The sequence below is a fragment of the Phaethon lepturus genome, unplaced genomic scaffold (assembly GCF_000687285.1).
Source record: "Phaethon lepturus isolate BGI_N335 unplaced genomic scaffold, ASM68728v1 scaffold53342, whole genome shotgun sequence".
In the NCBI taxonomy this organism is placed as follows: domain Eukaryota; kingdom Metazoa; phylum Chordata; class Aves; order Phaethontiformes; family Phaethontidae; genus Phaethon; species Phaethon lepturus.
This window is the reverse complement of record NW_010523684.1, coordinates 16,798-29,272: the sequence shown is the minus strand read 5'-3', so window position 1 is coordinate 29,272 and position 12,475 is coordinate 16,798. Positions and strand designations below refer to the sequence as shown.

The window sequence follows — 12,475 nt, the reverse complement described above, 5'->3', positions numbered from 1 at the left end:
GATCTAGGCATTCCCAGTCTTGAGTTCAACCTCTGTCCATTTTGGAACTAGAGAATTATTCATTCTGGTTGAGCAGGGTAGTTAATTATTTCAGCAAATTCAGGCAGCTCCAAAGCAGGGCAGAGACAAAGGGGTAGAAAAAGTGAGCATATTTTGGTGATCAAGGTGCTGGGATGAAAGGGAGCCAGATGCAAGAGACTGCTTTATCTAATTTAGACTTCCCAGTTCAGTCTCAGTATCCCGTCTTCCAGGTGAGTATTTTAATCACTAAGTTTCTGATTATGCTGAGGTAGCTTGCTCTTTTGTAAGCATGTTAAACTCTTTCAAGTTATCTCAGTTTCCACTGCAGGAAAATGTCTAAACCTAAATTTTGTTGTGAGAGAAAATTTTTGTCTTTCAGGCAACCTGATGTTTTGTAATTTCTTCTGTATTTCTCAGTTCTGTATTAAAAAAAAAAATCTGTTGAGGTCTGTCAGGCTCTAGAATATATGTTGCTAATCTCATTTGTATTCCCCTCACTGGCAAATCAGGTTGGTACCACTGAAATGTGAAACAATGAATGGGGGTTGGCAACCATCATCTCTGTCTCATGTACATGTTTATCATGCTGTCTTATTTTAGATATTTCAGGACAATTAATATCTTGTTATAATGTATATTACTTTTCTCCAAATGATACAGCAGAAAAACATGTAACTTTATTTTGCTTAAAGAGTTTTAAAATGTGGTATATATTGCTAGAGTTTGGCCATAATTTCTGCTGCAGTGCCAGAAAGTGCCTTCTGGAGTTCTGTCAATGTTTAGAACCAAAGAGGAGAGATGATTTAGAGGCAACACTGAGAAGGAGCTTGTAGCTACACTTAAGTAACCTTCAAAAATGGATGGTATGCAGAGAGTTTATCCCCTCCCTACAAAAATCCCATGTAGGAAAACATTTTTTCTCAATTAGCAGAAAGCCTAACTTCTGCTTAGTGTGAACTAATTGTGCAGATGCTTTGTCAGCAGGCTGTATTGTCTCAGCTTTGCAAAACTATCAAAGCTCACTGAGCTGCCAGACTATATTCTCGCTGTGATGTGGAGTTTTGAGGAACACAACTAATCTCTTTTTATTATCTCTTGTTCTAGTGCGCATGATCTCACAAAATGGGACCTGTTCAGTAACTGCTACAGATTACTAAGAACTGGAATTGAACACGGAGCTATGCCAGAACAGGTACAGTTAGCAACACTTGCACTGCTTCATTTGGGGATTCAAAGTTTTAAAGGGTCTAGTCATAGAGAAATTAAAAAGTTTAATGCAACTTCAGTTATTTAGGAAAAACATAGAGTTTTGAATGAAATTTGTATTTTAGTGAGGCACTGTCCAGGAGGTGAAAAATCTTTGATTCTGTGATTTTTGAGCTACTCGCCTCACCTTTCTCATCTGTATAGTAAGGAATAACTAACATTCCTAGCTGTGAAAAGCAATGCATAAATCATGGTGTTTACACTGAAACCCAACACCTGTAAACCTTGGCTGCAATTAGAATTATCACAAAACGTTCTTGTGCATTGAAGGTAAAATGGAAGCTTATGCAAATCAGGAAACAAGAAGAACATTTAGCAGGGATGCTGTCCAGTCTTTCCAGTGGAGTTCTTTTAGTGGACGCATCTTGGACTTTGTTTCCTCCTAGTTCAGTTTTAGTTTCTCATGGATGAGCACAGGCACCATTTCAGATTCTCCCAGGATTCAAGTTTAAACTGTAGACCACCTACTCCAGCACATTTTAAGTTATAATTTGATTTCAATTAGAAGCCAGCTGTTAATTCTAACTTAACTTAATTTAAAAACCAAAAAATTCTCATTAAATTCTGTGAAAGCATTTTCTGAAAAGAACCATATGGAGGATGCATTGCCACACGCCATGTGAAGGTCATTGCTTTAAGCTGTGGGACCTTCTGCTCTCTCTGCAGAAGAGATTTAATTGCTACTTAATGCTGGAATTGTGCTACCTGGAGGGAAGGGGCCAGCAAATAAAAACTGTCCATGCAACTACTAGCCATCTTCATTTTCTGGGTTTGACAGTGATATGGCTCCCCAAACACTTCTGTAAGATCTTAGGAAAAAAGTTCTGAAATCTGAACTCCTCTCAGTATTTCTTCCCCCAGTCCACTAGAAGTTTGCTGAAAAGGAAAGGTTTGGTCTCTAGTGATATCTTCCAAAAAGTATTTTCTGAAGTGATTAGAGCTGTTACAAACTTGATTTATTCTGCACAGAACCACAAACTGTTGAAGCATCTTCAAGCCAAAGAAGATTTTGAAATTTTTATCACTTAATATAGATTTTAAATTTTAAAAAGCCACCATGGATGCTTTTATGGGCATCATAAATATGAGCCATCTCCTCCATGAGAAAATTTGTATTTTCTCCCATTTTTTAGAAATTGGGCTACATGTACATTTGACAATGGAACAAACTTCCAAACTGTTTTACTAGTGAAGTCATTTTTAGTGATATTTAAACAGATGCTTTTGAGCTGAGATATGTAGATGTTGGGTTGTACTTCTGTCATGCTGTGACATCACCTCTTACTGTCCTCTAATTCACAGTTTTCTGTTCTGTTTCCCAGCATTTACACAGTATTTTTTCCACTGGTAGTAGGCTGGTTTCTTATTGCACCAAACTGACTAAGGAAAAACTTAATATCCTTGACAACAAGAAGTACTACTTAAGAGCCGCTCCTATTTCTTCTCCCCAAAATACATTATGAATTTTAGATAAACTTTACTGATATGCTTGGTATTTCCAGTGTGCTGGGATTCTTTGTGTTCCCTCTGTTACAGATAGTTGTTCAGGCACTGCAGTGTTCCCATTACTCTATTCTCTGGCAGCTGGTGAAAATCACTGAAGGCTCCCCTTCCAAAGTAAGTAGGCATTTGATCGTACAGATTTTACTGAAGAAACAACACTTGCCTAAAAAGACATTAGACCTGATTCTCTGTAACTCCACCCACTGTAAGCATCATTTTATGTTGTTGTGAAACAGATATAAAATGTCGGTGTTTCAATTTATTTGATACTTCAGAATCTATTTAACATCGTGCATATGTCTAAATGAGCTATACAAACAGCAGAAGCTTGTCTTCATCAGGATTTTATACTAGCTGATTTTTATGTTTTTATTGCTGAAGATACTTAATGCACTTTATTGTCAGCACAGCAGTTTGTATGAATGGATAAGAAATGTTAACAATGCTTACCTAATAGTTGTAAGCAATACTGTAGATCTGTACAACACAGATAGCTTAATACTTATGTGTATTTACCTTGCTTACCTTTTACTTGCATCTTTTATGTTGCTAAATACCTTGAATACTGTGTTCAGTTTTGGGCCCCTCACTACAAGAAGGATGTTGAGGTGCTGGAGCGTGTCCAGAGAAGGGCAACGAAGCTGGTGAGGGGTCTGGAGCACAAGTCTTATGAGGAGCGGCTGAGGGAACTGGGGTTGTTTAGTCTGGAGAAGAGGAGGCTGAGAGGAGACCTTATCGCTCTCTACAACTACCTGAAAGGGGGTTGTGGCGACGAGGGTGTTGGCCTCTTCTCCCAAGTAACTAGCGATAGGACAAGAGGAAATGGCTTCAAGTTGCGCCAGGGGAGGTTTAGATTGGATATTAGGAAAAATTTCTTCCCTGAGAGGGTGGTCAGGCATTGGAACAGGCTGCCCAGGGAGGGGGTGGAGGCGCCATCTCTGGAAGTGTTCAAGAAACGTGTGGATGTGGCGCTTCAGGACATGGTCTAGGGGACATGGTGGCGCTGGATTAATGGTTGGACTTGATGATCTTGAAGGTCCTTTCCAACCTAGTGGTTCTGTGATTTCTGTGATTCTGTAAATATAAATGTAAGGTTACTAGCAGTGACGATTACTAATAAAAAGTAAGTGCATGCAAGCATAATGCAGTAAGGACAATGTTACATGTAACTCGATTGTTATACTTAGCTTTTCCAGGACCTTTCCTTAGCTCTTTTCTCAATCAGAGGTCAATATCCTGTCTTTTTAGGGCTTTTGAAAAAGTAACACATCAAATTAAAACGGTATGAAAACTGAAGTAGTAAGTGTACTTCCCCATCAGCATAAAAAATAAAAAGATGCTAGTCATAGTACTAACGTACTACTAAAACAAGCATTTTATGCACATAAAAATGATAAAAATACATTGTAAGTTCTTTGAGTTGTTTCAAATACTGACATATTGACATTTAAAAATGGCTACTAGGAAGAAAGAAAGAATAGTTGGTATTCTTTATTCTGGCTTTTGTTCCCATTTTCCTCTGTCAGCTTCTTTAGCTTCTTTCTCTTTAGCATGCTGGTAGTATATAATAATACATTTTGGCTACTTATAACTTGAGAAAACGGAATAAATCCCATTTGTTTTAAACAAACTCAGATTCTCATGACAGTAAAGCATCTGAAGTCCTCCTTGCTAGCAGCATTGTTATCCTTAGGGAGAAATTTCACTTTGACAGAAGAAACTAAGCAACTAAAAGTAAATCCAGGAGGCCATACATTGCTTCAGCACCTAGGTCCATAAAACCAACACACCGAATCTCATTCTAATGCTTCCCTAGTGAGGAAAACTGGACTGCTGGTTCCCTGTGTAGTGAGTGAGTTGAGTGTGAGGAGTCACTTAGAGCAGGTGCACTTAGAGCACCTGGAGACTGTCTTCAACACCTTTAATAAATTTTTCCCCATGTGCTCTTGACTGTTGGGTCTTGTTATGTGTCTTGCCCAATCCCGAAGATGCCCAACAGCTCTGTCCTCCTACTTGCTGGGCCCTTTGAGCAGCAATGCCCAGTCTTGCCTTGCTCGGGGTGAAATGCCAAGACACAGAGCGTTCAATACAGTTCTTATCTCCCTGCACTGCATTACGCCATTTTTTTGAACTTAATACAGTAAATTGCTGCAGTATAACATAGATGGTGCAGAGTGATAGCTGCTAGCATTGCTGGAAAAAAGTTTTATGTTTTGCTGTGTCTGAATTACAGCAAAAGAGTCATATTTACCATAAAGTACAGCTAGCGACTAGTGTATGAAGCATCTGTCTGCACAGACCTGGTCAGAAGCTTTACGTTTTGGTGCTGTTTGCAATATTACCATGATGGTCCAGTTAAACTGCAAGACAACAAGACCTTTATTTATTTCGGTGACTGGGTTTTTCTTGTGGACAAGCTTAGTGCAATTGTATGGCATTGCTGGCTTTTCAAAATAGGATACATTTGTATGAGACACTGTTTTATGAGATGAATGCAGAATAGCCTTGATCTTTCATGTTTTTCTAACACTATTCTGATTCATATTAGTCATAATGTGGTTCATAGGAATGGAAAGAGCTATGAAAGCTCCATTGAGAATGACAGTAGTACAAGTCAATTCTGCTTCTGGAATCCCCAATTAAAATCATAATTACTCTAACCTAGAGAGCTGTTATTAACTTATAGTTTAGGGTTTCACCCCACGCCTTACAGAACTAGCGAGTGCTCTGCATGCTTAGTTCAAGAGGATCACTGCATTAATGCCCTTCAGCTCTTCATACCTGGCCAGCAACCTCAGCTATGCTCACAACAGAAACAGGATAAGTAGAAATCCACAGACCTGAAGTGGTTGCAGCATTTTGTTCTGTGTGGTTGTTTTCTATCAAACTTTCCATTGTAATTTGTTCACTGTGAAAATAAATCTAATCTGCACTATTTCTATCGTTTAATCCATTAGGAGATCATTTTGCCCATGGTTGTTTTATAAACCATGATTTAGGGTTATAAATTAACAGACATTAAAGGGCATCACTTCTAAAGTATGTATGGGAAGATAAAGGCATTAACATGAGCATCTCAAAATGAAAAGTAGTGTATTTCATGAACATTTTTTAAGTATTGAGGCTTTTACAGGAACATTTCTGACACAGTATTTTAGTATGTAGGTCCATCCAGCTTTCTAGTGTTACTTTGCTGTAGCTGTAATGATCTAAGGACATGGGGAGGTGATGGTTTGTAGGCTGAAGTGGTATCTTTAGTAGACCGGTGGATATAGCTGTAAAAATTAGAGAGGCTTTTGGACACACAAGCCTTTCAGGTTTTAAATAAAAGCAGAAGATTACAAAGCAAAGTACGAGCTGAAAACAATTGCTTGATTTCTTTTTAGATAACAGATGTGGTAAACTGTCTCTGAAAGAAAACGAAAAGGTCATTGGTACCTATAGGGGAGTGGGAGGAGGGGAAGGCGAGGTGGTAAGACAGTTACTAGGAGGGAAGCAGGAGCTGGATAGTAGGGAAGAGAAGGAAGGTGAGATCCAAAAGACTGATGGGGAGAAGGGAATGTATAATATGTTATAAAACTAATCTGGAGTCCTTGTTTTTATGTAACCCTTAGATTTATGAATTTTTGTTCCCAGGCTTGTGTTTAGAAAATGATTTTTTAGATTCCTCTTGAGCATCCAGGCTGAGGGATCAGAGATGGAGGGGTTGATTTGTAAGAAATGTTCATCTGCTGCCAGCTGGGTCATTTGTGTGAGTTCATGCTGGTACATAGTAGCTGCTCTGTTTCACCTAGTTAGTTACCATTTAGGCATTCAATGTATAGGGTAAAGTGTATTAACATTTTGGAATTGTGTGATTCAAGGATGTTAAATGTTTCCGTGGGAGGAAGTATTTAGTTTGGTAGTAGTGGACATATATTGTCAAGTTTTACATTTCTTAATCAGGTATGCTCTGCATCCATTAGGTGTACATTTTATTGCAGGGAGCTTGCAGGTAGGATGGGTGTTTCCAGTAAGATTTCTTTCTGAGTGAGTTCTTTGAGTAGAGCTCAAACTTGCTTAATAATTCTGTGTATTGGTTCCAAGGTAGAGTCATACATGGCAACCAGGGGTACAGTTGGGAGCAGAATCTTTTTGGAATTAAGTTAATCTTCATCTGGTGTTCAGATGGCTCTTCCAAAAATACAGCCTCTCTCCTAAGAGGATCGCTTTTGTTTGGAAACCATCCTGGGCATTATGCCCAAGCCCAGGGCACATTTATTGCTTTCTGAGACATAATTTATGTTAAAGCTGTTGGGTATGTTTTGGATTGTGGCTGACTACATGAGGCTGGATGTGTTGGTCTATAGGCTTTGTATGTGTGGAAGGGAAAAAGTGTTTGACTCTTGTGGTTTAAATCAAATTAGGATCATGTCAGCTCATTGATTTATTAACAACACATAATTAACCTGCAGTCAGTGCAACACATCTCCAGGATAAGTATCAGCTATACAGCAGGTAAACCAGAACACTAGACACTTATAATGCTTATGAATGCCTGCAAATTTCAAACCACCCTTCTGTAACTGTTCATAAAGTCATTCTCATCCCCTCCCTAAGACACACACACAGTTTAGAGTTACACATGCACACTCCCACTCTCAGAGGAAAGTGATGTACAAGCCCATAGCCCTTCTTTTGGGAGCATGAGGTCCCCTGCTTATATTTGGCTGCTGTTGGACATGTGGGTGCTCCAGCTTCATGTGTAGCTACACCCACAAAACACTGCACAGTCACATACACGCGCCTGAGGTGTGGGTTCCTGCATGTAGGTCCCTTACAACCCGAAGATTCGATGATTCTCTGTTGCGCTCCATACTGACAGTCCTTCAGATGGATGCGGGCTACTTATGGCTTCCAGCAGGGAGGATGTGCCACCAGGCCTAAGCAGTGGTTGCAAAGTTGGGGTGTCTGACTTGGTTTAACTGCTGCTCTGTTCCACCCCAAGGTTCTTCTCTGTGATCACAACTTTTCATGCTGCTTTTATACTTCTTTTCAAGGTGACTCCTCCTTTTCTCGAAAGTTACTTGGTAATCTCCAGGTTACTGTTTAATCTGGTCACTTTAAGCAAATTCATTGTTAACTTTCCTCTTAGCATTATCAGTTTTTAGGCAAAACCCCCCTCCGAACAGGTAATTTTGGGTGTTGTTCACAGGCACTGTTGCACTCATGTTTTCATTGTATCAGCTGTTTTTTATCCAAGCTGTTACCAAGAGGGTGCTCTGCAGATTCCCTCACGCTATGTAATATCACTTGTAGATTACAATTTTGATCATAGACCTTAAGGAAGTGATATCAGCATAAAAAAAGTTTCAAAGACATTTTAATATAAGGATTATAACTACTGATTATTTGAATTAGCGAGAAAGTGCAAATTATCTACCCTATAATAAAGATTCTACTAGTTAACTTAAAATAACTCTGCCCTAACTCTATACTGTATTTAAAACTCTTTCTCAAGGTGGCCTGTGGAAAAAAAAAAAAAAGGGCATACTGTGGGGTCATTGTCTAAGATCTGAAAGGAAAAATTGATTACTAAAAGGAAGGTTGCAGTAGGTAAGGATGACATGTGTAAGCCTTGAAATATCCATAGTCTAATGCTCTAATCTTTGGTTGTGGTGGTGTACATGTTCAGAGGAGGTTGAGGCCATGACTGTGTGGGCTGTTTGTGGTAAACAACACAGTATTGGTGGGGAAGTGGTTTATACTGTGTAGTTTGTGGGAGCAGTCTCTTGTAGCCTAGGGAAAAACTATTCTTCACATGAAAAGGGGTTTGAGGATGGTTTCAGAGCAAGGTGGTAATTTCTGAGCAAGAGTTCTCTTGTCTGTAGATTTCGGTGAGCAAGTACAGTCTTGAGGTAGGAGATTGGGGATTAGATTATACAGTTGTTTCCATCTAGATTTCTTCATGTCTTCAACAAACCACGTGCCTGGGACCATTGTACTATGCACTGTACGTGCATGTAATGAATAGGAAATCTTTGCAGAAGAATAGAGTCCGTTAAAAAAAGTAAATGCATGAATAGAGCAAACATTCAGAAGCAAGACAAAGGCGATACAGTTCTGAAAGAGCAGCAGCCAGACGAGCCAAATGCATAGTTATTGCAAAGTGATTAGTAGGCAGAGGAATTAGTAGAGGGGATTTAAAGGGGGATTTAAAGAACAACATAGTGACTCGGTGACTTTTCGTATTTATATGGGCACAATGAAAGCATAAAATGCTGAGGGGAAGAAGAGAGTCACAAGGTGCAAAAGGTTGGATCATGTTCCACAGTTGAGTTGAAAGCTAATGGCTTTTCAACATTGTAAAGTTTATCGTAGAATTGAAGTTGGAAGGAGAAGGAAGTTAATACTGCAAATAAGTAATCTGGAGGATAGGCAGTGGGATAATAGGAAGAAAAGCATTGGGTTTGGTAGATGAACATTAGCAAAAGCACAGCATTTCTACATGGCTTCAATGGAAAAAACAAGCTTCAATTTAACGCTAGAAATGAACTGAAGAATTTTAGATAGCAGCCTTGTGAACACAGTTGTTAGGTTACAGGTAGTGGCAAAGCCAGTACAAGTCCTTTCTTTTAGCAGCTCATTCTTCTTCCTGCCATGGACTAGTTAAATTTGAAGATGTAACGCTGTACAGTTCAAGAAAGAGTTATTTTTATCCTGTGTCACTTAAGTGATCCAGGTCACGGTGTGACCCCAGGGTTTTACCCTTAGCAACCAAGAGGACAGTAAAATTTTTTATACTGTTTTTTCTGCTGAAGCCAGAATATCAGGTAATCACACCTCAAGAGCCTTGGCTGTGCGCCTGACAATGGTAAAAGACTTGAAAATCTAATTAATTTTTTTTTCTTCCCATTTTCTCTTTTTTAAAAAATTACCACTTTCTAGTAGTCTGGGGATTTCTCCAAATTTAGAATAGTCCCAGATGGCTCTGTTGCACTGTTCAGTCGGGCTTTCTTTTGCTGTCTGTAACTTTTCAAAATGAATCTTTGTCATGCTATCAAGAGAGGATAATAAATAATGTGTACCTGTGTGTTACTCATTCTTTGACAGAAAGAAATATGGGAGACATGCTCATTCACTTTTTAACCTTTATATAGGATTTTTCGTAGGTTTTAGTTTCTATGTTGAATTCATTAACATCTAAATGGAAGATAATTGTGATAGAAAGTAGGAAGTTATTGAAGTGATTGTAATCCCAGTGTTTAAAGGTGTAAATCAGATGACTATGTAACAGTGAACTGATAAGCCTGGCATCAGTCCTAAGTAAAATCTTGTACTGGCTGATTGAAAACACAGTCAATACAAGGCTGAAAGGCAGAACGAACATGGCGAAGAGATAAGACCGGAAGGAACAAATAAATTTGTTCTTGAGAAGATTGCATTTTTGACTGATAAGGGAACTAGTTGAAATACCAGTTTCTGTAAGTCATTAGTATCACATTGCATTTCAGGTGAATATGTGAATTTAATGTAATTCATATTCAATAGCTCAAAGTTGATTAATACATTAGAAAGAAATTGTAAGTGGGAAATCATCACACAGTGGGATAGCTTCTGAGGCATTCCAGGAGAGATGCGTTCTCTGCTAAAAACTGATAATTTTTATCAATCATAGGGGAGGGTAAAGTGAAGACGTTTAAAGTGTGGATGATACAGATTAACAAAAGTACAATTAAAAGAACAAAGAGGTATTTTAATGCTGCCAAATGCAAGGCTTATATCTGGGAACAAGAAGGCTGATCAGTGGAAAGTTGGGACTTAAAATACAGCAGATCTGTCTTACAGATCGTGTAATGGCAGTGTAATGTGGTGGCACAAAGGGATCCTTGGCTATGTTATCAGAAAAAAATTTAGTAGGAATCGGAAGGTGAGGCCGCTCATAGACCTTCAGCGTCCATGTCAGAACATCACAGTCACTCTATTGAAAATGATAAGTCGTTCAGAGATTGAGGAACGGGGTGCTTTGGCATGCTTGCAGACCTGCCTTCTGTTGTGAACCAGTACAGGAAGAACATATGGACTGCAAAAAGGCTTTTCCGTAAACAAAGAGTAACAAGATCTTATGATAGGAAGCAATAAGAAAAGCTAAAACTAGAAATGAGACACATGGACTGAACAGCCAGCATAATCAAAAATTGGCATTTTTAGCAAGGAAAATGGTGCATATACACTATGTAGATTCTTTCGATTCAGGTTGGATGTCGTTCTGTAGGGCATGCTATCCTCCATCTGAAAGCTCATAGAGGTATCATGGAGGAAGGTCTGCAGGAGCGGTAGGCCAGCAGTCTTGGTGTCAACTAATAGCTCTTATGATCCCTTCTTTACATGAAACCAGTGATGGTGAAAACTGGGAAGGGAAAGGTTCCAGGTGCCTGTGAGAATTGCTGTTGGCTGGGGGGCCCTGGCAGAGCTGCTGGTGGCATGGGAGGAGATCTGAGTGCGAGGAGACACCTGGAACTGCAGGCAGGGCAGAAGCGTTTGTATCACCGGAGCGATGCAGAGTAGCAGAATCTATGAATCGATGCTGACAAAGCTAGTGTGTTTGACAAAATGTGAAGCTAACACAAAGTCCTAGTGATTTCTGGTTTCTTCTATGTGTTTGGTTTATTACTAACATAACCAGAGTAACTGTGTAAGTCTGTGCCAAGAAGCCATGTACATCTTCAGTACGTTTCTTGGTTACGATAGAGATGGTCCTTGCTTTTCACATAGGAAAGTTCCTTTTCTGTAATTGTTTTGCTGCTTCCATGTGACCATTTGCTGTGTTCTTATGATTATGCTCCAGTAACTTATGTTGTTTTGATTTGTTTTTACTCGTTTGTCTTGTTATCCGTAAAAAATAAGTATCCATCAGGGTACAGCATTGATTCCCCCAGGTCAAAGTACGCAGATTTCCTATTGAACCTGCCACTTCTAGTACCCACATTTAAAATACACGTCAGTTGTCTCTTCATTTATCTTTTCCACTTGCAAATCCTTCTTGTCTCCAGATTGACAAACTTCCCTCCTTCTTCCCTAAGTTGTCAGATTCCTGTGATTTGCCTTCACGTTTCCCATGTCTGCAGGCACTTAGGATAATGGTTTTGTTGAACTTGAGGCATTCACTGATATCTTACTTTTTTGTTCATGTTGACTTACCTTAGTACAGATTTCTTTATAAACCACAGGTAGGCTGACCTCGATGTATTAAACTTTTTGTTCTGAAATGTTTATAATTTACATTCAATATAAAACACAGACAATTTTAACTCATTATGTATTGTTTTATTCTTGTTATTTATTACAAGGAAACCTTGGGTCATTCCTCTGAAAATTAATGATCTGTTTTACTCTATGCTGTATGAATAGCATACGTTTTCATGGCCTCTCCATTTTTGTTTGGCTAGTTTATAGGATTGAATGTATGAAATTATCACCACCTTTTTATTATGCTTTTTCCTAGCAACCTTTTATTAATATATATGTATCACCCCTTTTTAATATTTATTCTAGGAGGACTTGTTGGTATTGAGGAAAACTGTGAAATCCTTCCTGGCTGTCTGCCAGCAGTGTCTATCAAATGTCAACACTCCAGTCAAAGAACAGGTAAAGGAAATGTCTTGTCACGTGCTTTTACAAAAGTGTGAATATTAAACTGTAGTAA

The 12,475-nt window shown here is 38.9% G+C and overlaps 1 protein-coding gene across 1 annotated transcript in view; it reads left to right on the top strand.

Moving 5' to 3' along the window:
* LOC104616983 (cohesin subunit SA-1) overlaps positions 1-12,475 on the top strand; it is a gene marked incomplete at both ends in the record, with an annotated part of 40,509 nt that overhangs the window by 12,460 nt on the left and 15,574 nt on the right. The window contains 3 exons of the mRNA XM_010282171.1: positions 1,126-1,213; positions 2,824-2,904; positions 12,325-12,417. Coding sequence (XP_010280473.1) covers positions 1,126-1,213; positions 2,824-2,904; positions 12,325-12,417 — 262 coding nt within the window. The remainder of the gene's footprint in view (positions 1-1,125; positions 1,214-2,823; positions 2,905-12,324; positions 12,418-12,475) is intronic.